This window comes from Dicentrarchus labrax, unplaced genomic scaffold, assembly GCF_905237075.1.
Source record: "Dicentrarchus labrax unplaced genomic scaffold, dlabrax2021, whole genome shotgun sequence".
In the NCBI taxonomy this organism is placed as follows: Eukaryota; Metazoa; Chordata; class Actinopteri; family Moronidae; genus Dicentrarchus; species Dicentrarchus labrax.
In genome coordinates, this window is record NW_026136710.1 from 9,081,812 (window position 1) to 9,109,606 (window position 27,795).

Below are 27,795 nucleotides of genomic sequence, written 5' to 3' on the forward strand. Positions count from 1 at the left end.
ATAGAAACAAACAAATTCCTCACAGGCTGATCTTATCATGCAGCACAGATACTAACAGAGAGGCATCAAATCCACTTCCCTCATACTGAAAGCTGGCAGGACTGATTCATCCTCTTTTGTATCGCTTAGGAGGTTAGTACAGCACGTCACATGCATTTGAATAAAATCAATGAAGACATTTTGGACAGAAATAACACAAACAGAGGGAAGGGTGCAGCACGCTATGAGGTCCTGTACTAAAGTGAAATACAGTGGCTGAAAAAACCCTACTCTTGTTTGCACAATTATTACACACGCACAGTTGGTCTGACACTATGGCATGCAAATGAATGCATATATTTAAAGTCTATTAAACAGCGTAGTTACTGTGGTGTGTCTTATAATCAGTGTATGACACTTCGGTTTTAAGAAAATCCCCATTTTACTGAACACATATTATTCTGCACCGTGTTACTGTTGAGACACAGTGATAGGTGCATTTGTTTGCCTCGGACGATGATGATGGCGACATCATTCCTGGTAGTTATCAGCTCTTATTAATATGCGGGTGTCATTTTCCATTTGCCAATTAGCATTGTGATCTGTCTGCCTTTTAACAGCCCTCTACATTCACTTCAGGATGTGCCTGATAAGGACTCCATTAAGCAGCTCTTTGCAAACTGTGTAAACAAAGTGTTTATCTTGTCCAGACTGACCTCAGGAGGTTGGTGTTGTTATGTTATGATTCTATACACTAGTAAAATCAATAAGTTATTCCCTTCCCATTCCCCTGGGGGTATAGCGTTATATCACTTATTAATTCCAGTATAAGTACGTAACTGTATAATAATTGGTAAACATTCTCTCGGTTTTGCTTTGGTTGCAGTATCACCTAAATATAGAAGATGTGGTAACTATAACTAATAATATTTTAGTGTTTTCGGTCATTTTGTTGGGACTCATTTGTGTAAAATGATAATATCTTCTGGTTGAACAAACGCCTGTTTTAGGTCAGCAGAAAAGCAGGGGGGGAAAAGCTCATGCTTTAAAGCTTAAGTAAAATATTAAAATAAATCTCTAAATCTGTTCTCAATCCTGCTTGTAATACATGCAATGTTTGCCAAATTTACTCCAATGCAGGGGCATGTGCAAAATAATCTTGAGGTCAATTTTCATGATTGTCAACCGAATTCCCTCTGACATTGGACGGAAGACTGATTACCTTCTTTTACTCTGCAAATATTATTAACACTGAAATGACATTAACTCAGAAAGTGATTAACTGACATAATTCAATTGTAAGGATCAAGTGCTTCCTTTCTCTTGATCCAATCATGTAAGAGGAGCAGTGTGGGATGTTTCAGCCTCTTTGTACCGTGGATTTTCTCTCACTTAACAGATGAAATTGGCCTTGATTAATATTAGACATGACTCTGGATTTCTTGCTGGCATGTGTGTTCACTGAAAGCAAGTAGTAGGCAGAAGGCAGGTGGGTCAGGCTGGTCAGGTGACTGCGTGCACTTCTGAGCAAGTAAAGTGATTTAGAGCAAAGCAGGTTATTCTGGTTTTCCACAACATGCTAAAAGGAAGCTGAAATACCCGCAACACACCTCCGCAAAAAGGGTGGGTCGGTCACGCGAAGAAGAATAAAGGTTATCGGATGTCTTTTAAGATGAGGTTGGAGATAACAAAACCTTTTCTCTCACAGGAACTAACAAGCAGTCTCGTAATGTCCCAAATTATGTGGATTTAATTAAAATAATTTTGTTCACTAGAAGTTGCAATCAAGCGGCTGAAGGGAGATTTAGTGAATATAAATGACATACAAGACAGAAGTGTTTTTACTACTAAGAAAGGTAATTTGTCTTAATTTTAGATTGTATAACCAAAATTATAGAACAAAAGATAAGGTCAAAGGACAAATAAATCATTGTCAACCACGTTTTAATGACCCAGCAGCACCATTGGGGCTAATCCCACTCAAATATAGGTTAGTAATCAGTCACCCAGCCAAGGGGGAGATATCATGTGGTACAGCAAGTATAGACAATCAATGAGGGCCACCACAGCTAGAGAAAAAAAAGGAGAGAATGATAATTGATTATTGATGTGGTTGTAAATAAGAACAAATAGCCCCAGAGGTATGACCCTCCTAATACTGGCTTTTTACAGAGTGTTTCTACCATCTAAATCTGGCAAAGATGGAATTCCATCCCAGCTTCAGCCCTAGCCATGGACTCCTCTCTGCTAAAGAGGGGGTCAAATATACAAGGACCTATTGTTTACTGAAGATGAGGGTAGCCTCCACTCCACTCAACCCCCACATCATCACTGCAAGAGTATTCAACAATGAACACAGAGAGAGAGAGAGAGAGAGAGAGAGAGAGAGAGAGAGAGAGAGAGAGAGAGAGAGAGAGAGAGAGAGAGAGAGAGAGAGAGAGAGAGAGAGAGAGAGAGAGAGAGAGAGAGAGAGAGAGAGAGAGAGAGAGAATCACTTCTCCATCTCGTCTAGTTCTTTTACAGTCTTGCCAATCTAAATGCCAGGACAGCTTAACCCTGAGCCAAGCCAGTGTTTTCAAAGATCACACAGGCCCATGAGATCTGGAAGCACCCCGTAAGGATGCTCCATAAACTGTCTGTTGACGGCAGTAGAGACTGCTACTGTTGAACAGAGGGAGAAAGAAAGGGAGTGACGCAAGCACAGTGTGAATGGACGAGATAACAATACTGAATCAACGATGAAAACCCCAGACAGACAAAAATTATCTTGTTTTGGCCTTTGAAAAAGCCTCTATCGACACACTGAAAAGCCTCAACCATGACTCATCCCACTATCTGTGCACTCCTGATGCCCTCCATCAGTCTTACCACTCTGAACCCCATTTAGGGCAAAGGTTTTTAAAAAAAAAAAAAAAAAAAGCTCCAAACCCCTTTGAGTCAGTGTTACAGTAGCCGAAAGAGCATATTGGCAGCTACCCTATGCCGCTGAGAGATTTAGGAGGAGTGGCCACACTGGCCTGGGATATTTAAGACGGTTACCATGCTGGCAGGTCTCTTTGAGCCCTTTGTGTTCCCCTCTCAGCTCCTTTGGTCGGGCAGGGAGGTTGACACCTGCTTGGGGCCTTGGGGTTCCCAGCACTGTGCTGTTAACTGGGCACACACATTGGCAGGCTGCCCACTGAGGACAGGGGACAGAGAGGGGGCTCTGCCTATCGGTACACAAGCACTCAGAATGTGTTGGTGAGTATGAAAGAGAGAAAAACATAAATTTACTTACTCCGGGAAGTGTTTTTATGTCTTTATGCGACACCGTGCCAACCATTTCATTTTGATTGAAGCCAGTCATCATAATAAATCACTGTAACTAGATTTAACTGGGTTGGGGGTTTGCAGCTATGTTTTTTTTTATTATTGTTTCTTTTTGGCTAATTACGCATGACCACAGTGAATTACCATGGCAGCCTACTACAAACCACACTCTTTCCTAATTGGCCAGATCTAAAGCAAACGAATACAGTTTGTTTGGTCTTACTCAGAGAGCAGGGTCCTCGTAAAGGACAAAATGAAAAAGAGATACAGAGTGGCAACTTGACAGCCAAACAATCTTTTTTTTAAAATGCTAACAGTTGTTACAAGATAAATCCATAGGACTGTAATAAATGGGGAAAACATAAAGAAAAACAAATTCCCTCTTGTGGATGCAAATGAAATGCTAACTCAAAGTTTTTGCAGCACAAAAAGACAACAGACTACAGTGCCTGCCAGAAAGTGAGAACTGGGCTCAACACAAATCCAGTCCATTAGGCACGATAGCAAAAACCTTTGATTCCAACCAGGTGGAAATTTTGAAATATCAAGGAAAACAAGCTGGCAGCTCACAAATAACCAGATGATGTGTTTTAACACTCCAAGAAACTGGTTAGAAAAGTTGGGGTATTTGACTGGTTCAGGTTCAGGCAGCGCTGGTTGCCATCTTCTTGTCCGATGAGTTTTTCCTTCTAGAACCAAACTTTCTGCTCACGGTGAGCAAATACAGTGACCAGACAGAATAGTCTCATATTCAGCAGTAACAGTCAAAACACGATACAGCCTCATCATATATGATGCAACAATCAAGTGCAAGCTTGTGTTCACCATAAATCTGGCTTAAGTGGGGGATCAAACCAAAAACAGCAACGTGCAAGTGCAACTCTGAAAGGTTATCATGGCGGCGACTACTATTCCTTTTATTCGTCACAACGGTCGTCTGGTGAACTGTAGAAATACGCCGTTCGTGTTACAAAGTAATCCACCAGGAATGTACACTTGCAAGTATTTGATCGGTCAAAGCATGATGTGACATTGCAGCAAAAGTTAAGCCTGGTTCGACTTTTTTTGCTTGCATTATTTTGCTGGATCCCCGTGTCAACGGCCTGGATTCATTCAATCAAATGGAGGGCTCAAGTCAGTTTGAACACATCTGATTTTGTTTTCAGTGATTGTCATCCATTAAAGTAATAGGAAAGAATGGGCTAATAAGTAAATAGTTTAGGTCAATTGAAGCTGTATTAACAAAACCAACTCAAAAGGGAATCCAATTCACTGATGAAATGGTGGGATGACTTGTCACGTAAGACCCCATGGGGGCCAGTGCACCGCTTGCCACTTCATTTCCAATGCAGAGAGAAAAGAAGCGGCACATCCTGTGAGCGGAGAGTATGTGAGGATACACAGAGTGTGATGGAGGGTGATGTGAGGGAGTTGGACATTCAGTGCCTGCCAACAGCTCCAACCCCTCACTTCTTTCCCCTCACTGGCTCTCTTTTCCATGTACTCACTCACCATCAGCATCAATGCACAGAGATGCTCTTCTTCCTTTTGCTGCAGCACGCCAAGAGGCTGCTTCTCATTTTTTTTGTCTGCTCCGTCTGTTGCTTTAGTACCAATTGGTCTAACCGCGCGCAAACAAACAGTGTAATGGGAAATGTGCTTCAAGTAGCTGATTTTATGGAAAGAATGTCTCTTCTGGCAGTTTAGTATGACATGTTCATGCTGTGCTGCACACCAACTTCGCTTTAAGTTGTTCTCCTTCCCCTTGGTTAAAATAATGGTTACTTCTGCAAACTTCAGCATTTTGTGGTGCTATTGAACCGCATTACATATGATTATACCAACAGGCGTTTCTATTGTTTTGTCCACCCCATTTATATCAACATGGGTAGGCTAAATGACAGGAATTTTTCTTTGTACAATGTAGTACAGTTCCAACAGCACCACAAACTTCCTTCCAAAAGGATCAAACAGTTCGAACACCACCTGTCTTTAACAAAAGCTGAACATTATAACCTTTATAAAAAGGTAGGATAGATAGCTAAAACTAATACAGTCTAATCCTTAGTGTACCTAATAAACCAATAACTGAGTGCATATAATACAGTTTCTTAGTTGTATGATTGCTGACTTAATCCACCGGACCATCTGTACAGTACCCACCCAGCTGTGGGAATAATGATAACACAGCACTGACAGTTTGTGCAAATTAGGGTGCTTTGCTGAAGGTTTTCTAATAACCCCATCACATCGCGGTACACAACTGGTAATAATGTAACGATCACGTGACTGTCGGGTCAATATTGCTGCATAATTGAATCAAGAGCTCGATGAAAGCACATCTTTGGGTTTTGCGCTGTTGTTTGTTGTCGGACAAAACATTTTAAAAAAGGTCACCATGAGCATTTTGCTTGTTGTTTGATCGATTAATTGTTGGTCTATAGAATATCAGAAACTGAGAAAATAATCTGTAGATTTAAAAGAGAAAATGCCTTTAGCATCCCCCACAACACATTTTATGTATTGCATATTTGTCAGCAATCACATGGCACAAACCTTCCTTAGACTCGCATCGGAAGGTTTGTTTTGCAATAGAAAAGAAAAATGTCTGTAGGACTCAAGTACTGTTGGTCCTTCCTTCTATAACAGCACTAGGGCTTGATCTTATATTCCCCAGGGGTATTGTGGGTTATTTGGAGCCAGGCCTGGATGAGAGTGAGTGAGCGAGAGAGCCTTCACTTGAAACAAAATACTGAGACCACAGAGGATGACACACTGATGGGGACAGATGTCTGCTCCAATGTCATTTGCAGATTAATGGCTATTGGCTATAGATGTGGCAGAGACTCGAGTGCGCTCACATGTGTACACGATGATGCCAACTGCGGGCATTAAATCCCTTCCTATAAGACCAGACAGGGACCAAGAGCCCATCTTAAACTACTGCCAGCTGCATCAGAGTTTTGGGTTGCGTTTCCCCACAGGCTGATGAACTGTTTTTGACATTTCGAGTGTAGACAACCAAGGCTGCTACTATAACTCCAGCTAACTATTACACTTCCATCTGATGATCAAGGCTACAGTCGGTCTCCAGTTTTTGTGCCACTCATGGGCAACGTCTTAAACTACTCGCCCCGATTTAGCATTACACTCCTGTAACATTGTCAGAGAAAATATAAAATCAAACCAGCGAAACAAGAGATACAGCTTTTTTTTTATTCAACACACTTCCTTGTAAAAACGTGGCACCTTCATTACCCACAATGCAACACATGCGGCAACATGTCACACTCACTGTTTTTGTCTTCAGCCCCAACTGATACAGACCTAAGTGACATGTCTTGAGGCAATATTTCAGACTTCACACGCAGCTCCCTCTGAAGCCACCAAAGTTTTATACAACTTTTTTCACATATGCAGTCCTGGTACTCCCCTAGCACTGGGAATAGACTTCGATGTGTAAAAATCGGTGGAGTTCCCCTTTCTTTCAAGACCAGTCAGTCAATTTCTAAAATTATCTGGATAAACAGACACAACAGTTCAACCTGCAGCTCTGGTCCGTGTCCAAACCACATGGAATTCACTGAAGACATCAATCTTAACGTGCAAAGTGCAAAGATACTGTGTCATGTTAACATAAAGTCATCTGAAAGCCAGTGAACAGCTGTGGGACCTCCACTATGGACTATTGGAGAGTGGACTATTGGTCAGATGGAGAAAAACCATCATTAAAAACTGCAACAGATGATGCAGCAGTCATCGCACATTATCCACGGTGAGCTCAATGGATGACAGATGGGAGGAAAAGTTCAACTTTTAAAAAGCCAGATCAAGGATTACCAGCATGATCTGCTGCAACATCAATTCACATTTAAGGCTGCGTGATGACAAGAAGGACACGATGGACATTTCTGATGTGTAAAAGGCTGGAAACTGGTACAGAAAATGAAGTAGGCAGAATTAAAATCTAGGTAAACCATCAATGACAACCCAAATGTCTAAATTGAGGAAAAATAGCTTGTGTGAAGGCAACACTATACAGGGGATGTTAAATAGAAACCCTCCTATATAATTACTAGTTGTAGGGCCCCTGCTGAGCTAGCATGTCGACCTAAAGTGGCCACAGCAAAGGCAAATGAGAGGTCAGGTCCAGTAAAGGGTATATTTAGTCTGTCGATGGCAAGCTTTTTAAAAACAACACGCCCTTTCCCTGAGTCACATGGCTCTGGAAGATCTGAAAAACTTCCCTATAAACATACAGGCAAATGAAGTAAGCTAACTAGAGGAACAAGGATTGCTGTGTGGTGTTCCCCGTCTAAGTACCAAATGTGCCTCTGTAGCCTAACATGAAAACATAATGACCATGCGCTTTTTCTTTTAATTAAAAAGGAGAAAATAAGTGGAGGAGTTTTACTATTGACATCTGCAACAGCAAAAATAACAATAAAGGGACTTTTGAGGATCATCTGCTTATGCATTTACACATCTTAAAATTGCTTTTTATATGTCGTCATCTGGTAAGTATACAGTTTTCAGACAGCAAGGCATCACTCCTGTACAAACAGCCGTTTCCCTCTGTTTATATAGATATAGGGTTTCAGATGCAAAATGTCAATATTCCCAATAATGCACACAGTAGTAAATGGATTTAAAAAATATATTTTCCTGGACGAAGACAATTCAAACTTTCAAAACTAAGCTAAGCTGCTGTGAGGAAAATGCACAGGTGATACTGCTCTTCAATAAAGGTGCCATTGAAAATGCTGTGAAAAAAAATTGTTTTGTCACTTATCTTTGGATGAATACACAATATAGCCTGGGGTCACATGAAAGCCACCACTCAAAGTTAAGTCATAAACCTTTCACTTGATGTAATTTCCTTGAGGCTACTGTGATGCCAGCCAGGCCTCGGGGCGTATAATGTGGGACTATTTTGGGAAGCTGCGAAAGCCCAGCTGAAGGTCTTGTGGTCCCCAGCTGAAGGCCTTGCGGTCCCAAACTGGTGAATGGTAGTTGCATTGGTGGTAGCTTTTAAAACAGTCCTCTCCAAGGGCAGGTGACTTCAGCTCCCAGAGTGGAATAAATCTCTAGGTCTGTGTTTTGAATCAACTGATGTGGGGGAAAAAAAAAGAGAACCAAATTTGATTTCCCTTTGTTACAATTGCAAACATTTGACAGATTTTTTGGGCGCACTGCTGAAAGAATACAAACAAATCAAACTGTCTGTCGCATTACAGTTACTAGACTTTCCCACCAGTCCGGGGACATTTGACAGGGGTTGTAAACATCACTAAAAACCCTGCTATATTTTCTCCTCTCCTTTCTGGCTTTAAGAAGGAGTCCTTTCTCTTCTGCTTTTCTCTCAGCGCAGTCTTCAGCAGGCACTGATTTCATGGTGGTAATTTTGGCCGGCAGAGACAAAAACCTCCTTTGGAGTGCTGTGTGAAATCTCACCCCATCACCCACAGGCTGCCACAACACTAACAGTGTGTCCTTCTGAACTTGGCATACCAGTAGATAAAACACTAATTTTACCGTTTCCTTCACAGCACAGAGAGGGGTAAACAACACAAAGCCAAGCCCAAAACTTTAAAAACACTTTCATGGATTTCTCGTGATCTGGCGGGCAGATTTAGGGCACACTTTCGTCATCATGGTAATGAAAATAATTGAAAGCATTTTGGAAAATTGGATCACTTTGAATTCAAGCAGCTGAATAAGCAAAATAAGTTGAAAAATATTACTCCATCATAAAAGTAATTGAAGAAAAAATGCATGGGGAGCACTTAGGAAAGTCCTGATCCCTTGGAAACAGATGTTGGCAGCAGCTGACCCTTCAGTAAGCCCCTCTTCCCTTAGTTACTGTTGCTATGAATGTCAAGCATTTTACTCTCATGGCAGATAAGCAGTTTGCAATAACAGGGGCAAATTTACTGGAAATTCAAAGTTAAAGTTACTTTTTTTTTTAAACAATGGGACCTTGATTTCACACAGAAGTCAACAAAAGCATGCCAATGACAGTTGATATGTTATTCATTGTAGCTAGCCAGCTAATTATTATAGATTTTGAGGTGTTCATGTAGTGCAGTGTAGATGTAGGTAGGCCTAGTAATATAGTTTAGTATTATAAAAATGGAATTAAAATGGTATTGTGTTTTTCATGTTTCATTTATACAAGACAACTTTTGAGGATAAGGATTAACCAATTTGTGATACTTTTTAGGAAACATAACGCTGTTATGGGTAATGAGTTATTTAGTTGCTGGAGTACAAACTTTCCAAAACCGAATAAAGAGCAAGACAGAACTGCTATCATTACTATTAAGCATTGATATTTTGGCTCTGATTAGGTGAATGTGGACATGTAGGCCTAAGCAGAATGCTTCCTCTTTGGCATTGGAAGTAACATTAGGTAGCATACTGGTTAGCCTGAAAAGCTAATATTGCTGACAAACACACTCAACTTGCACTCGTGTATTTGGCTTTGTTTTCAGACGATAAAGAAGAAACCACCCTCCAAACTGTTGAGTTTAGAGCGCCATTCACACTGCTTCAGCATTTAGAGAGAGTCAAAGCTTACCAGGCCTGCTGTGCCTTGTTACCGTTGCTAAGCTATCATTGGACAATCACTGTCCAATCAGTGGGGAGGGGGTTTAGCAAACAGTCAATTGCAGAGCAAAGGTACAGAGCATAGCTGGTTATCCAAAAGGCCAATGGAAGCAAACAGCTGTGTATATGTGTGTGTACATCATGGATGTCACTATAAACATAATTAGATATAAGTAACACAGCAAAGACCATCAGCTTGCTTCCAAGCAGATATAAAACAAGAGAATCCAGCTTAAAAGAGGAAAGGAGAACCAAATCACATTGTGAAGGCAAAAGACAAAATGAGTGGGTAAAAGGAAAGTATCATTGCAAAGGATTCAAAATTTGCACCACAAGCGCCAAAGAAAAGCAGGATAAATTCAAAGTTGGATTGCCAAAGGTGTGGACAAGCAGGGAAATAAAAAATAAAAAAAAGGAGTGAAGGCCTGAGGTGGTTATAAGGGAGGTCGGACAAGCATGCAGCATTCGTGTTGAAGCATGCGGGCCCACGAGCAGCTCAGTGTCGGTCTGCACAGCAAAAAGGTGGAGGGAGGGAGAGGAGTAGAGTTTCTGACCTGTGGCTCCTTACAAGATGCGACGCTCTTCCTCCGGAGAGAATTATAAAATCCTCAAGCTAGGGAGGGGGGGAGAAGACAGAAAGATCAGACCAGACAGTTATGTAGAGAGAGTGTGTGTGTGTGTGTGTGTGTGTGTGTGTGTGTGTGTGTGTGTGTGAGTGTGAGTGTGAGTGTGAGTGTGAGTGTGTGTGTGTGTGTGTGTGCGCGCGCTTACAAGAGAGGAAGCAGTTCGTGTGAGCATGTTGAGTGCATATATGTGTGGTTAGCTGTCTAGACCTTGGTTAGACAGATTTGATGATCAATGAAAAACAAAATGAAACATTTTGCACAATAAAACTTACATAATTTACATACAGGAACACACAAATATCACCCACTTACCCAACACACACAGACAGACAACAGGACAGACAGACACAGACAGACACAGACAGACACACACACGGGTGAGGGTGATCACAGCATTCTGTGAGGGACAAAACAATTATATAGTGACTTAAATATCCTCTGACCGCTAAGCTGGTGATATCATATGATGTCTGTCAGGATACTGTGCTAACTTTTTATAACCAAGGACAAATAAATGGTGAGCAGCCAAATGATAAACATTATCCTGTGTGGATAGCATCAGAGAAACCCGAGGCTGCAATATTAATTTCCTCTTCCACTTCTTTGTCTACTACAGAGGTCTGCTCTTCGCTGTGGCCTGTCTGAGATATGTGAGCACAAACGTTTAGGTTGTGGTCAACCACGTCTGCAGGTCAACCAGATGTAAATCAAGTGAAAACACTATCCCCTTCAACACTTTTGATTTATATCTGCTCTATGTGAGCTGACCCTATGAGAGGTAAGCCACAGCCAAGCCTTAAATCTGCACAGCTTTTACTCTGAGAACAGGTTGTGCAATTTATGAGATGATCGATTTGATAGTGGAATGTTAACTTGCATTATGCATTGGCTAAACTTGTCATTAAGACTGCTCTGCCTTTATATCTTGCTTATACATTTTATTATTATATTTCTGTGTACAAAATGCCAGAACAGATCAAAACCCAAATATATTCCGTCAGCCATCATGTATAAAGAAAATCCTCAAATGCTCAGATTTAAGAAGAAGGGTCCTGCAAAAGATAAATAATATATAAAATAAATAAAATTGTTGCAGATTAATTTTGATGTGATGGCACAATAAATCATCCAAGTCATTACAATGCATCCTGAGGGGAAAATTAATTTGGGTACCAATTAGCCGTCGAGACATTTGACCCGAAACCACAAATGATAACCTTGCGGTGTCCCTAGAGGAAAAGTCTAGCAACCATCAAAATCATCAGGATTCACTGTTTTTGGAATCACGAACGTCTGTTCCAAATATACCAATCCATGTAGTAAATACTGAGATGTTTCACTGGATAAGTGGAAGCTTTAATCAGTTAGTAGCGCTAAATGAAATGATGGTAGCGCCACATCAAACCCACTGACATTGCCACCACTAGAGCCTTGCAACCAACATGGCTGAAACATTGTTATATGAAGTGGATATTATTTGTTAACACTCAAATACTTAACATAAGCAAACAACCAAACTATTGTCATCAGATTTTGATCCAAACATGGCCTAATCTTGGTGCCTAGAAGCAGCTGACATCCCCTTTGTCAACTCTGGGCCACCCACTTCAAACCACTGACAGGCAAAAAATATCTCAATTGAATAAAAAATAAAAAAACTCTTCTAGCTTTAAATACTGTCTTTATGAAAGACCACATCTTTCACAAAAAGAAGTTGATTAAGAAAACAGGTGTTCAGGGCACTGCAGTTTTGCATCACTAATGAATCAAAACCAAAACAAAGACTTTAGGTAATAATCTGCATCAGCAGTAACAGAACAGTCAGCTGGAAAATTCTTTTACTTTTCTTTTCAGTGCATGAAAACAAGATTTCATAATCCAAGGAAGGGAAAGTAGAAATCTTCTTATTGCCATTGTGACAGATGGTTGGGCCTCCATTCACAACACTTTCCAGTCTGTTCCCTTAGACTGCTTCCCTGAGCAAAATGAAAACCTTTATAACAAGGCTGAATACATTCTCCCTGCACAAGTACACAAGCTTTATTCCCACAGTCCACTACAATCCGACTCTGTCTGAGTGGAAAACATGCACTTACATATTTACTTTGCTTTGACTACAGTTCAGTTTCTGACTCACCAGTACTTTTTAAACAGAGAATCGATCCCTAATTATCTCCACTGCCTCGAGTTTTTCGATCTCTCTTTGAATAAATAAAGATAAACAAAAAGTCAGTCAACTCCCAAGATAACAGACTAAGGCTGTCAGAATGGATGTTGCTGGCAAAGCAACAAATGGAGACAAATGGACACAAAAGCACAAATCTTCCAGACAACTGAATTCAGGTCACCCAAATCAACCCAAATATGCAGATTCATTAGCATTTGCTTGGTGGGGTAAGCTACTGTAATGCAGGCCCCCTGCTCTACTGTATAAAAGAATAATCAGATTATGTTAAGCAGAGATGATACACACCAGACTACAAATGTGGGCAGTTCACTTACAACGGATCATATTAGGACAAAAATATGTGGATGTGCATGAACATTAACTGCATGTTAAACGTGTTTCCTCAAGGTTCACATTAATAAACTGTGACCACAGCATCCTGTAATGAGTTGGCTGCGGTGGGGAATATTTATCCATGTTAAGATTGCTTATTGCATTTCTGTCATCAAGTATAGATTTTAGCTGACTGTAAATAACATAACTTCAGATCAGTTTCAAGGTTACCATCAGTTTCCCCAAACCCACAGAGGATGGGTACTCATGTAGATCAAGGTCAAGAACCATTCTTAATGGTTGCAGTGTGTAGTCCTTCAATATGCACAATGTATCACCCTCTGTTTTCCCATCTTCCTCCAGACTTTCCCACTCTCAAGTCACTTTTTCACTGAGACACACACACACACACACAAAAAAACATGTATGCAAGCAAGCACAAATACACAACGCAACGAGTCCCTGCCTCTCGCCCTCCTCTGACAGCATCAATGGACCGTTGGGAGAAGATGACAATTGCGTAAGATTGATGAGCCATAGGCCAAAGGGTGCATCCCCCTCGACATCCTTAGGAAGCACTTTGACTTGGCTTCCCTCGGCTCCCACAAAACCCTGTGACAGCTGATACAGAGTTTTTACTATGCACCCACGAATCCCTATGACACCAGTGACACCCTGCCTTCACATGTCTCAATTTAGGATTTCTTGAGTGGGTGTTGAGCCTGGGTGCGAGCCCAGCCATGCCCCAAACCACGCCCCTGGTGACACCGTGGTCTGGAGAGGGCACAGAGAGGAAGTGGAAATGTCACGGGTCTGGGTTTTTTTTAAATTGATGAGTGGACTTGAATGAGGACTGGGTAAAGCTGGTCTTTTGAAGACTCCTCAAGCTAGAACTAATTTATTAATAGGCCCTACTTCAGAAACTTAGCCTATGGTAAACATACTGACAGGATAGGATATTGAACTCACTCCACTGTGACACCTGATTTTCCCCCTGAGTTGACAAAAGGCCCCAGATCGAGCTTGGTCAATATCTTAGGGTTCGCACAGCTTTTTAAGGAGTAGAGTTCAAGCACTTTTCAAGCTACCTAAAACAGTCTTCTGAAACGTCTATATTGTCACTATAAATGCAATTGTGAAAAATAAAATGTACACAATTCCATTATACCCACAAGCAATCAATGTATGTTGTCACTGTTTATTTTATGACCTGTTCGTATTAACTTTGATTGTATGTTGTGATTTCCATTCATTCAAGTATCATAAAAAAAAGTAGTATACAGCCACCAGCAGATTAGTGAGGTTGTATTTGGGCACAGTGGTTCTTTGGACAAAACTGCTGCTACGAACATGCTAATATGCTTGCGATCTCAATATCAACATGCTGATGTTTAGCAGGTATTGTGTTTACCATGTTCATCATCTTAGTTTAGCATGTTATGATGCAATCATTTGCTAAGTAGCACTAAACACAAAGTATAATCCTGAGAAAAACCCTAAAAACCAATGTGGAGTTATTGTTGCATGGTAATGCAGTTAAAGAGCAAATACCACATTAAAACTGTTACATTCATGTGCTTGGTGGAAAGTACGAAAAATGCAATAAATAATCTACAAACATACTGTCAGATTGAAGATTGCACAAGAAACAGCATGTCTGTGAAACATGTACTCATAACAAATTGTTTTTCAAGCAAAAAATATCAAATGTGACTGCAACTGGCTTACAGTACATGTTGCAGTTTTGTGTAAGTGACAGTTAGAAAGCTCTTAACTAGCTTCTGATAGTGGTTTTGGATCCTTACTCCCTTGAGACTGACAGGAATACACACACAAGGGACCTCAACAGATACACAAAGCAAACAGACAGAGGTTGGGAAAGGCCTCCGATCTCTACGACAGTGTGGTCATTCCAGTAAAAGCCCCCCAACCCCACCCGAACACACACACACACACACACACACGCACACACACACACACACACACACACACACACGTGCACCCACCCTTACTGTCCATCTATAAACATCCAAAGTGTCTGACAGGGCTGTCAGCGTGCACCACCACAGGTGGGGGAGGGAAGGAAAATGAGAGGGACAGAGGACAAGAGAACACAGGGTTTGCTATGAGAGAGGATATTTGAGCATGCAAATTCATACAGTAGTTGGAGAGAAGAGCGAGGACAAAGAGAGGAGAAATGAGTAGGAGGAGGACTCTCCTTATGGAAAACAAGAATGGAACCGTTGCATCGAGAAACATGAACATATGGTTCATTTTTCCATCTTGCTTTTGTGTTTTTTCCCCAAAAATATAGACACCCAGTTGTAGATACAAATCACTGCAGTGAGTTTTACACTCAGGTGTAAATAACACACTTTCTTTAATCTGTCAAGTGACATATTTTCATATGCCTACATTCTCTCCGTGCCTTTGGGGCATTGTCTTTGTGTCCTACTTTCATATATGATGCAATCCACTGAACCCTGGTGCAAATCATTTTGAAAGAAAAAACATCTAGGTGAAATTCCTGTTCATTCAAATCCTGGTTGGAGGGTGCATGGACTCTGTACTTCTGCACACAAACATGCACACACATACAATGCAGTGTGTTCAAGAGGATTATGCAGGCTTGAATTTCAACAGAAGGAATCCCAGTCTACAAGCACTACGGAGCAAATCTGGCTTTAGAAACTTTCCTCATCCCAGAGCATCCTGGTACAATAGGAGGCTGAACTTAAAATCCTGCAACTGAAACATGTTCATTTCTGAGAATGCAAGAGCACTTTTGCAGATGGATAATCGGCTCGCGAATCAACAGCAACATCTGCATGGAAAACACACAGAGGCGAAGCTCTTTCACTAAACAAAGATTGTGAACTTGAGGGTCATATGCACTTGTGTCGGAAAATGTCAGATAATGATATGCCTGCAAACTAGTGTGTATCTGGGAATACCAATTGGAATGCACATATCTACAGGAATGTCCACTGATATCCAGCTATGTGTAAATGTTTGCTCATGAGCGAGCTAGAAGAAAAAAAAGGGGGCATTTGTGTGTGTGTGTGCGTGTGTGTGCGTGTGAGAGAGAAAATAAGAGGCTGTCTTCTTCTGCCTTTGTATGAATCTTAAGTAGTCCCATGTTGAGGAAGGCTTTGTTCGCCGTCACTGTCGGGGGGCACGTCCTCCAACTTCTCCCCTCACTTCCTTTCGCCGTAACATTTATCATTCTTCCCCAACGAACAATCATCCTACGACATGGACTAGCATCGAGCGCACAATAAACTTACCACACCACCCCCCCTCGCCCCCTTTTATGGTTGCTCGGATACCTTTCATCCAACGGGACAGCTTGTCAACAACATCATCACTTACTTAGAAACTCCCAACCTTCACTTGACTTTGCTTTGATTTGGTGCAGCAGAGCCTTATTAAAAAAAAATACTGCTTCATCTTCTTAGCAAAATAAAGGTTTCCAAGAACATATTTTTTTTCCCCCTTTTATGTTGCATCCAAAACACTTTCAAAAACTTCCAAACCTAAATGTCTGGCTCTGCAAAAATTACCATGCATCCTTAACGGGACGGCTGAAGTGGTGCAACCTTCTAATTTGCAAGAGAAATTCCCCTCCGGGCAAATATAGCATTATCTGGTTCTACTAGATGCACGATATTTTATACTGACATTATACTGTGCTGGTGTTAGCCACGGGAGCTATCCTGAGGCCTGTTTCATAGAATCTCTCTCTCTCTCTCTCTCTCTCTCTCTCTCTCTCTCTCTCTCTCTCTCTCTCTCTCTCTCTCTCTCTCTCTCTCTCTCTCTCTCTCTCTCTCTCTCTCTCTCTCTCTCTCTCTCTCTCTCTCTCTCTCTCTCTCTCTCTCTCTCTCTCTCTCTCTCTCTCAAAGGGTCAGCAGGTGCATTAGTAATAAGTACACTGAATCACATCAACCTCACTTCATCTACCAACACTATCTTGGAAACTAGTCATGCACATAAACCTCTGCCTGGACAAGCATCCATGATCACTATGACTCATTGTTCTGAAAACAACCTGTTTCTTCTTTTTTGTTGCGGGCCCAAACTTTTTAACTGCCCCTTTCATTTTCTGTAACTCAAGCACATAATAGGCCTGGCTTTATTTGGCCTTCGCCGTGTTTTGCGCCTATCCCTTTCAGCTGACTGGCCTGCACCACTTATTCCGCTTATTATGAACGCTGACAGCAGATTATTTTGCTTACTGCACCCAAATTCTCCATCCTCTATAGATAAAAATCCAACAAACACCAGGCCGAGAGACAAAGGCAAAGTTGACAAAAGAGACAAAAAGAGAAAAGAGATAGGGAGTGGAGAGAACGGGTCCAAAATGAAAAGGGGGAAGGGAAAAAGATGAAGAAGAAACTTAGAATAAGAAAAAGGGGGAGAATACAGAGAAGGACCGAAAGGAATGGTAGTACAGCAAAGGCTCAAAACCCTTTAAACGACTGTGTTTTGTCAGGGAAATAAAGACCAACTAACAGCAGTAGCAACATACCAGCACAGTGAACGAGAATGCAAATCAGCCCTGATGCAAATGTCATACGTCTTCAGGGGCAAAACAGGCTGTCTTTATACCAACCCCCCAACACAACACACTTCTCTCTGTGCTATCTGAACCCCCCCCCCCCGACTCTCCTCCAATGCTGTACTGAGACACGCTCACACAAACACTTCCAGAAGACAATCTTGTGCAAAGCGAGAGAAGCATAACCACAAGAGACAACATCATCTTCTTACTTCACAGTAAACAAAAGGCCAGAGTACAGTGAGCTCTTCACCAAAAAAAAAAAAACAAACCCACACAAGCACGCTTTTGTAAAAGATAAACCTACTTACTTGTCTGTCATGGCGTCGGCTAGCGAATACTGATTCATTAAAACTTCTTTTCACTTGTCTTCACACAGTTGGAAAAGGTTGATTGAGAGGCCCAGGGGCTAATGGCACAACACCAGTCTACGAGAGAGGGAAAAAGCAACATTAGCTTAGAAATCATCCACTCACACCTACAGTAGGTTTCCTACACAGAAATATATAAAGTAGCTAATAATGGGTGTGCAGCATAATATAAAAGTGTTTGTAATTCAGATTTAGTCCAAAGTTTTCAGTATTTTTATTACTGTGTACGTTATTTTGTTTTACATGTATGTAGGTCAAGTAGCTATATGATTCAATGCTCTCTGAACAAATACTTTATAAAACAAAAATGTCTGAGCAAATCACTTTTATTGTGGTGGCTATTGCATCTTTGCAAAAAAAAAATCAATGAGGACAAAAAGTAATCCAACAAACAGGCCACGGTCCAGGCTCGGACTACACAGATAACTTTGCAGACATGCTTCACTTGCTCACAATTAGCCTAGCAAGGCCTGGTCTCTCCAACTTTCTGGGGGATACTGTTACCATAGTTACCAGGGCAGCCGACCAGCCAGCCAGCTAGCATAAATAGAGTGCACCAAGAAATCCTCCCGGTAGCAGGCAGACAGTATGAATCCAATCACAGATGAAGAATGCATTGTGTGACTTGAGGAGCAATGATGACTATTTTGGATGAGTGCAGCAGGGTGTCGTCCAGCATCACATTTACATAGAGATCATAAAAATTCCAAATTATCAAGAGGGTGTAACAAATTATTTTTTTTTGTATAAACACACCTCTGCTAATGATGCATATTTAGGAATGCACATAAATCAGCAGCTGTTCACTGCCAGCGTTCGGATTTTTGAAATTTTAATGAGGCGATGAGACAAGGCACATCCTGTGTCCTGCTGCCTGACGAAGAGCAACCTCCAAAACCTGCCATTAGCTCTTCAGCTTATCTGCCTTTAAAAGATTACGATAGCAGCACATTAGATTCATAGATTATATGCTGTTACGTGTTAACACCAGAATAAAACACAGATTGTGACCCGCCAGAGTGGGATTTAGGTTCTATAAGCAGATAAAGGTTAGGTACCAATTCACAGACAAGTCAAGTACACATAATAGACCTGAAGCAGAAAAGGAAAGCTTCGAAATCGTGTTTTACCTCTAAAATATTATCCATTTCAGTTAATAATCCAGCACTGATTAGTGGAGGGAGACAGAGAGGTGGAGGTAGGGTCTCAACCCCACCCAATCCTATCAACCTCAACCCCAGACAGCCAGCCACCAGCCTCAAGCCAGCCAGCGGCAGTCTGTCTGTGTGGGGACCATAGCTCAGCGGGCTGATGTGCCTTCTTTTCCCTGCTTTCCTTTCACCTTTTCCACACTACATCACCCCTGAATTCTGAACGTGAACTGATGCTCCAGTGCATTTGTTTACCTGCCAGTCTGTCTTTTTTCATTTTCCTGTCTAATGGCAGCTCATTGAACTTTTGTCCATGTGTTTGTCTTCATCGCAGCAGGAATTAGCCGTATACACCCAAGTAATCTCCGGTAATCAGTTTAGTTCCGTTTCCTCTGCTCTCTCAGCCTCTGTGTTTATGGGAAATATTTTCAAAAGAAGAAAAATAAAAAAAAAACTCTCAAACATCGCAATCACCTTCAGGGAAATTATTTAACAAATTGGGGTGATGTATTTGAATGGATGGGGTTGACAGTGCAAGGTTATCTGCCATTTTTTTTTCCTTTGTTGGGTTATAAAAGAGGCGACTATACAACAGAATGTAATGGATGAAATGTCACAGCCTTTCTCTCGAGAAGCACAATAACTCCATTTCCAAATGACATTACTGAATTGTTGAAATATGCAAGAATTCATTCTTTTGCACAATGTGGCAATCCACCCAAGTATGAGAACTTCATATGAAAAATCTCTCATGCTAACTGTTGTGATGATGTATTTAGTTTTCCTGCAAAGCAAGGAGTTTCTTACCCAATACCCCAAATTAAACTCCTGCCATCTCACAATAAATACAGTGCCAGGATGCTTGCGTTCAACACAATGCTGGATGCAGGGAACGCTAAAGAGCAATCAAACTGTGCTGCAAGGTATTTGCAGCTGGTGGCTTTAAAAAAAAAAAAAAAAAAAAAAAAAAGGTCACATGAACGACAACAGAGTGGTTTCTACTAGTGCACTGCCGAGATAGAGACCTACTCACAGCGGGGAGAGCAGTGCTCTTTGAAGTGAAGCGATAGCACTTGAAAAGACATGCTAGCATTCTTTGATCTACCTGAGCCAACAAAACTATCAAACCAAGCATCTTTTTCCAAGCATTTTAATGCCCCATTAAGGAGAGCAACTTGTGGCATGGCAAAGGAAAATGTCCAAGCTGGGAGGGTAATGCCACTCCTTCTGCTCTCAAGGGAGATTTATGAACTCCTGACAACAGCCAGCCAGGGGAAAACAAACTCTTTCAGCATCTAAAGCCTGGCAGACAAACACTGTGTGATTTTATTTATTGCATTTGTTTTAATCTGTCTTTCTGCGTGGCCAGAACCTGCCACTTTAATGCTCACACTGTGTGGAGCAATTGACCGCCCATGGTCACACTGAAGGTAAACACAGAACCCCCAGTTGGTTATGTGTAGTGACAATTCCAATAAACTTCATTAAAACAGGATGGCTGCATCCTCAATGCTGACAAAGAGAGAGAAAGGCAGTGTTACATTGCGCAATTCTATTATGAAAAAGAAATGGAGCTGCAGACAATGTGCATATGTAAGCAGTTTCCAGACTACAGTTTAGCCCCAACATGTAAAATATGAGTGCAGTTTGGAACAGATCTTTGGACAGCAGCCGTTGGTTTCCGAGGGAAATTGGACAGTGGAACTGCTCAAACTGCACGACAGCCGACTAAAATTTCTAAGATGCCAGAAATCCATTGATTGTCTGCAAGCCAGATCTTTGAGGCAATTAATCGGGCATCATGACCCTCCTCAAACCCCACTCCAAACGACAACCGATATGGCAAAAATTTGTCTCGATTCCAAAATTAGTCTGGGGTTAATTGGCTGAATTCGCCTGGCTTTACTATAAACAAAATATCGTCAAAGTAATATAATAAAAATACCGCCTTCTTTCTTCTTCAAACATTTTAAATCATAATTCATACAGCCAAAGTGAAGCAAAAAGCAGCTAATTTAAGTGAAATTTCCTTGATAAACAAATTTCTTTGATCCTTTAACTGTATGGGTATTTCCTCAAATAAAAAGGCACAGCAGAGTCCCACTCACTGTATCATGAAAACACTGAATTATTCAGCTCCCAGATGAGATTTGGGTAAAAATAGCACCCACCGTACTGGAGACTGACTCCACTGCACAGAGTAAACATAAACACATATCAGATTGCTATGGCAGAGGAAAAAGGTGTTGACACCGTGAGATGCCAGCAGTCAACACACTGCGCACAGGCTGTTTGCGACGTGAATCTTACCATAATCTGAGAGTGGGAAGCTCCTGCAGGTTGAGAGAGAGATACGCTGAAAGAAAGGCTCCTCCAACCCAGCTCAGCCACACTGTTATTACTGGGAAAGTCACCACTGGTTTGCATGACAGATGAAAAAAAAAATAGAATATGATCATCCAGCACGACTAGTCTGTCACCTCCTCCCTTACCCTACTCCCCAGTCATGCTCCTTCTCTCTCTCACACACACACACTCCCTCCTTCGGTCTCCCTGTGCCTCTCTATCTTGCACGATAAACACTAAGAAAAAAAAAGGGGAAAAAAAAGAGCACAAGAGGCTGCAAAGGGTGGAGAGATAGTGCTTGCATTAAAGGCAGGCTTCACTTTAACGCATGTCAGTGGCAGACTGTCTCTGTCTGAGTGTCTAACGAAAAACAGCCAGCGTTGCCTTTCCCGTCACAGCAGTCAAACGCTGCTCGCCAGTGGAGAGCGACAGCGCAGAGATCGCGCCTCTGGAAAGCGTCAATGCTCACAATTGCCGAGGAGGGGGAGGGGGAATTTGGGGTGGCGGGTGAGGGAAGAGGGGGGGAGGGGGTTGAGGTTAGGGTAGTATGTATATGTGCGTCTGTGGGGAGTGTGTCTATTGTTGTGGGGATGTTTTTTTTTTTTTCCCCTCTCCTTTAAGGAATGAATGGGGACTGCAGGTCCAGCTGCTGCCCTCTCTCAGCACTGTATTTAGCTCTCGGTGATATACACTCAGTTGCCTGCTTATTAGGTACAAGACTAGTGCAGTCTAATCCAACAGTGCTGCAATAAACCCTACATTCATGAAGTTCAGTTTCTTCGGAAACTAGTTTAGAGGGGTGTATACGTAACTGCATGGCTATTTTGGAGGCTGCAGTTTGTGATGCTGTTAAATTATGCAGCAACATACTGGGAAATGTGTCAATTATGATCTTTAGCCCATTTATATCAATGAGGGTAGATTAATAAAAAAAACAGTTCTATCTAAAACAGTTTCAACATAAATTAAATATTACAAGCTTCATGAAGATTAGATTTCTTGCAGGTCTGTTGCACAGAGAATGGAACTGTAACGGTGAAGACGGTTTGCATCCACAGGCAATGGATCATTGATGTTGGGCCTCATTTCTCACTATGCAAACACTAAACAAAGTGAGTGACAACATGCTGATAAAAGGAAAACTGATTAAAATCTGATGACTGCAAATTCAGTTTGCGTCACGCCAACAACTTCCCTATGCAAAACGTATGTCGTAAATCGCTATGCGTAACCTATAAACAAATGCTACTGAGCATTTAACCACTGAACCGGTTCATTACAGGTGATAGTTGCACAAAAGGCAGAGAGCACCTTCTCCATTCGGCTGTGTCACACAGTGATATCCTCCACAGTAACAGAATGTACTGTATGTAGGCTAGCTCCCCGCTCCATTCCCTTCCAGCTCCCTGCTCTCAGCAACACAGCGCTGGGAGCCTTTTCAAAACATCAAGTAAGCTGTCAATAGCACTGCAGCAATGCATCAGTAAGCTTCCTGCACTCTCATCACTAAGGGTGCAGCATCTTGGGATTTCCTGTATAGTTTTCATTAATGCAACTACTGCACGCAATTTCAAACAAACAACTGTTTTGCTGTGGCTGTTAATCCTAGAACTACTGATGGCCAAAAACATTAAAGCAACTGAGCCATGCAGGGTGTGGGCTGTTCTTCACCTTTATCGTTACCTAACACGCGAAACGATGAAAAACAGGAAACCAGGATTAACGTACAGTGTTTACAGATTTGAAACCACCATTCAGTCATGAGACAAGTTTGCTGAGACATCTCTGGAATGCTGCAATGCATTATGCACGGCGAGCAACACACAGGCACACACATAAAAGTGCTTACACATGCCACTGTCTGCTGCTGATATGGAGCCAGATGCTTCTCTGTTTGCCAATAGGAAATTATTCCAGCCTGAGGGGTGTTGGGGTACTTGGGTGTGGCAGGGGAGGTTTGTGTTGTGTGCGTTCTCAAAAGGAGGTGGGGGTTGCCCCAGATGTCTGTTTCACAGAGCCGAGAACAGCACACCTCAACATCAGAGCGTCATAGACTGGCCCCTGACCTCTACCCTTTAACTCCTGCAGGACCACAACAATGAAGCTGCTGCAAGTAATACATCAAATTCGCCTACCTCGTTTCCTAAAAAACGGAGACATCCAAAAGGTTCATACGAAAGGTCACTACCATCGTCATGTCTCATCTTTTAGTATGCAGAGCATGTGGGAGTGTTATTTGCTGACTCGACTGCCGGGAGATTCCTGATAATTAGATTGCTAATGAGCCAGAGGGAACAATAAGGGGACGTATGGGTCTGTGTCAAAGACATAGCACCTTTTACAGTGACCCCCACAGCAGGAGGCTGAGTGCTACAGCCCAGACCATTTGCAGGTATTCCGGCCTTTTCTATCAGAGGAGCTGGCTGACGACCAAACCCAGCAGAGGGGATGAGAAGAAAGCCTCTAAAAAAGGCTCATGAATGGTCACCCTCAAATCCATTAGGAGTTTATTCAATTACCTGACAGTCGCTCTCTGAAGGCATGTGAAGAAACGTGACGTCTCTTAAAGCGGGGTCTCCTTTGAGGTGGTCGAATAATTGCATTTGGATTTGAAGAGTAACACACAAACGCGGCATGTGTGCTTAATGTGAGCTCCTATAAGCGGCGCTGGATACGCTCCAGTAGGAACCAATTTCCAACTTTTTACAAGAGCGAAATTTGACAACCGGCCATGGCTTGTTCTGAAACCCAAACAAGGCATCCAACTAAATAACCCCTGACATCCAAAACAACTGCCATTTCTGCACAAAGTTCAGGTTTAAAACAAAGATCTCTTTCAGCAACGCCACTCCTGACTGAATTCTCATTCACCACCCATTTTAAATTGATTATTGATTTTTTTTTTTTTTTTAAAGGACTCTGAAGACAGGCTTGCGTGCTTATCATTAACAAGCAAGCGCATTCTGTGTAATTTCATTTAGCACATGTGAGTCCTGTGCTTCCAATGAATGTGGGAAAAAAACTAAAATAGCCCAGTTTCTCCACTAATAGAAATAAAACAAATCAAACACAAACACATGTGTTAAAAATAGGCTTTCCTAAAATGGGAAAGCTATTTTGTGTGCAAAGGTTTCCTCCCATAAAAGCAGGTAAGGGAAGTAAAGGTCAGCATGCAAAATGATATTAAAAAAATTGTTTCTCTCTAAGACTATGTACGTTGGATGAAAATATATTGATTACATTCTTACTCCTATCCATCCATTTTCTCACAAAATAATAAATCTACCTGTCTACCCTTCTTCCCAACAGCCAATTCAAGACCTGCAAGAAGCAAACGACAACCTTGCAACGCAAACACAAACTGTAACCTGAGGGAATGTCAGAGTGACATACAGAAAATGCCTGAACCGCTCAGCGACACGCAGCCACTGGTTTAATGATTTGTCTGCGGCTGGTGAATGATCACACAGCAATATCCTGTTCTGGCTAGTTCTCCGGGCCCCCCTGAGGCTCTGGCTGACATGATTCTGGCTTGCCCGGGTGCCACTGAAGCGCCAGCCAGCCGATCATATTGACAAGATCCGGGCGGCTGCCCTCATGCCTGATATGACCCAGCCAAGGACCTGTGGAATCAAACTCGATGAGGCAGAAGAATTACTTATTGAGGCCGCGAGGGAAGGGATGTCACAGCCAATGCATTTTGGTGAAATGCCGGGTGGAAGAGGAGAGAGAGGAGAGAGAGGAGGGAGAGGAAGGGGTGGGTAATGTCACTAACGAAGCTGTGGAAAACAGATTTAGAAAACACAACAGCTGTATTTAGGGACAAACTGAATAGCTGGCATGGTCCAAAAATTCCACAGTGCTTATGCAATATAAACTTAGCCCATACATTATGTGGAGGGCGTTTCTTTACTCTTAAGTGAAGAGCATTCATTCATTAATACATTTCCCATGTGCATCTGTGAAACGTTTAAGAGCATGTGGGAAAGACAAACGCTGTGTAGGTTCAGGATTCAGGTTAATCAGGAACAGGGCTGCAACTAACAATGACTTTGATTAACAACTGGTTGCTTGGCTTATAAAAACCATAAAAAAAAAACAGAAACAATAATGGCCATCACAATTTCCTGGAGCCCAAGGTGACATCTTCAAATAGCTTCTTTTGTCTGACCCAAAGTCTAAAACCCAACATATTCGGTTTACTACAATGCAGGGCAAGGAAAAGCAGCAGCTTTTAACATTTGGAAAGCTGGAACCATCAGACATTTGTTTATTAGTTGTGATTAGAGTTGATTCAACAATCATACAGGTAGAACCTATTTGATAATCAAATTAATCCTTCAAGTAATTTTTCCAGGAACAAACATTTGATGGTTCCAGCTTCTCAGATGATCTCAAATGTAAGAATTTGCTTGAAGTCCTCAGTTTAGACTCAAAGTTGTGATGAGCATTTTTCACTACTTTTTGATGTTTTATAGACAAAAACAATTAGTCAAACTGCAGACTGATTAATTATGAAAATGATTGTTAGCTGCAGCCCTAGTTCAGTTTACTAAAGCAACTGACAGTCCTAACTATTGAGTTTACTACAATGCACGACAAGGAACAGGAAATATTTACATTTGAGAAGCTTGAATCATCCAACACCTAGCATTTTAATTTGAAAGATTGCTTTAAAATAATGCCTATTCATTTACTGTCCATCAACTCATGAACTAACTGTTTCAGCTCTAATCAGAAGCAATGCACAGACGAACGGGGCCTTGCGAAGGCACCCGCCTCGCCTTCAGTAGCTCAAAGGTCTGTACTTGATTTTAGGAGTCCAAGAAGGTCAAGAGAAGCAACACGGTGATGATGGTGTAGTTTAAAATTATACAGCACAGAGCCAAGAGAGTCACACGGAGACACAGGACTTCAGTTAGCTGAGGCCAGAGGGCAAATGGTGAGACAGAAAAGCAGCTCCATAACTTCTTATTACTCCCTCCAGTCCATGCATCTCCACACCAACTAAGACTAGACATGCATGCAGGTGAAAGGTTTATGAGCACCCACTGATGAGCCCCAGCTGCACCGGACTGCCCTGCAAACACACAGCTCCAGAGAGAACATTGCATGCTGCAGGCATCTGAAGGCAGACTTGGATGCTTCAGCTAGCCTTCATATAAACTGTGGTTAGGTGCATATGTGCTTCAGTGCTGTCAATACTAAGGTCTTTTGTTTGCAGCAGTGAAAGAGCACCCTTGATTTATGCACGTTAAAGGGTAGAAACCCCTGAATGACCTCTGGGTGCCAGAACGGCATTTTGGAAAGTGCAAGGGGAGTTTAATCTTTAAAAAGATTCGTGTGTGTGTGTGTGTGTGTGTGTGTGTGTGTGTTCACGGATGGTGGACACGTAATATCATATTCACCAGTTATGTTGTGCTTCAAGGACAGTTGACAGCGACTGCGTGGACTCTTTGCGCAACAAGTCGCCCGCTAACATCTTACTTCGTTTTTTACGCAGTTCGGCTTTGAAACGTAGCGGGAAAGTAATATAAGTTTTACGCGCAGTCAAAACGCAGAAGAGCTTAAACACACACACACATAAATATATATATATATTTGCTGTGTCTTGCCTTCTTTTGTGCCCCAGTGGGGGTTTTCACCGGGCTACAGTGCAACAAGTGCAGCTGAGCTTGAAGTCCGCGACAGCACGCATGAATACGAGCAGCGGGGGCACAGGGCTGAAATAACTTTAGAAGTTTTGAAGCAGAACAAAAAAAAAAGCTCCCGACGGTAATTTCAACAGCCCCCCCCCTCAAAAGCATGTGGCAGTACTCACCGTGGGGGGAAGTTTTCCTCTGTGTCCCGGTGTGTTACGGAGATGAGCGTCGGTGCAGCAGCAAGCCTGACAAAGTTTGATGTGTGTGTCGCTCTCTCTCTCTCTCTCTCAGCTCGGCTCGGCTCGGCTCAGCTCAGCATGGCGGCCGACTGATTCAAACCTCTCCGGGCTGTGATATCAACAGACAGGGGGAGGGTGCAGGGGGGCGGGGGTGGAAGAAGTACACACTCAGATATTTTACTTGAGTGAAAATACGCTGTTACACGTAAAGAAAAAAGAAAGAAAAAAAAAGAAAAGTCAGGCATTCAAAAAACGTATTGGAGTAAAAGTACAGAAGTAGAGTAGCTAAGGTTTAAGTGCTCATAATGCAGAATGGGACATTTCAGTATAATGTATTTTAGTATTAGCAGTGGTGGAAGAAGTACTCATATCTTTTGCTGCAGTAAAAGTAGAAATACTGTAAGTAAAAGTACCTAAACATTGCTCTTAAGGACAATAGTTGAGTAAATGCACTTACTTTCCACC

General features: G+C 41.9%; 1 protein-coding gene across 6 annotated transcripts in view; it reads right to left on the minus strand.

Annotated features, from left to right (window-relative positions):
* The window catches only part of sema4d (sema domain, immunoglobulin domain (Ig), transmembrane domain (TM) and short cytoplasmic domain, (semaphorin) 4D), a 40,079-nt gene extending 12,636 nt beyond the window's left edge, over nt 1-27,443 (minus strand). Inside the window, exons 1-3 of one of the 6 annotated variants that reach the window (XM_051412579.1) lie at nt 27,271-27,442; nt 17,893-18,009; nt 10,452-10,510 (exon numbers count right to left, since the gene is read on the minus strand). Coding sequence is in view for 3 of the 6 variants with exons in the window: in XM_051412578.1 (XP_051268538.1) it covers nt 17,893-17,930 (38 nt within the window). In the remaining 3 variants the exon portion in view is untranslated. Of the gene's footprint in view, nt 1-23; nt 2,294-10,451; nt 10,511-17,892; nt 18,010-21,413; nt 21,861-27,270 lie in introns of those variants that run through there. The other 5 variants (XM_051412580.1, XM_051412578.1, XM_051412576.1 and 2 more) reach the window with 5 other exon arrangements.
* Nucleotides 27,444-27,795: the final 352 nt, after the last annotated feature.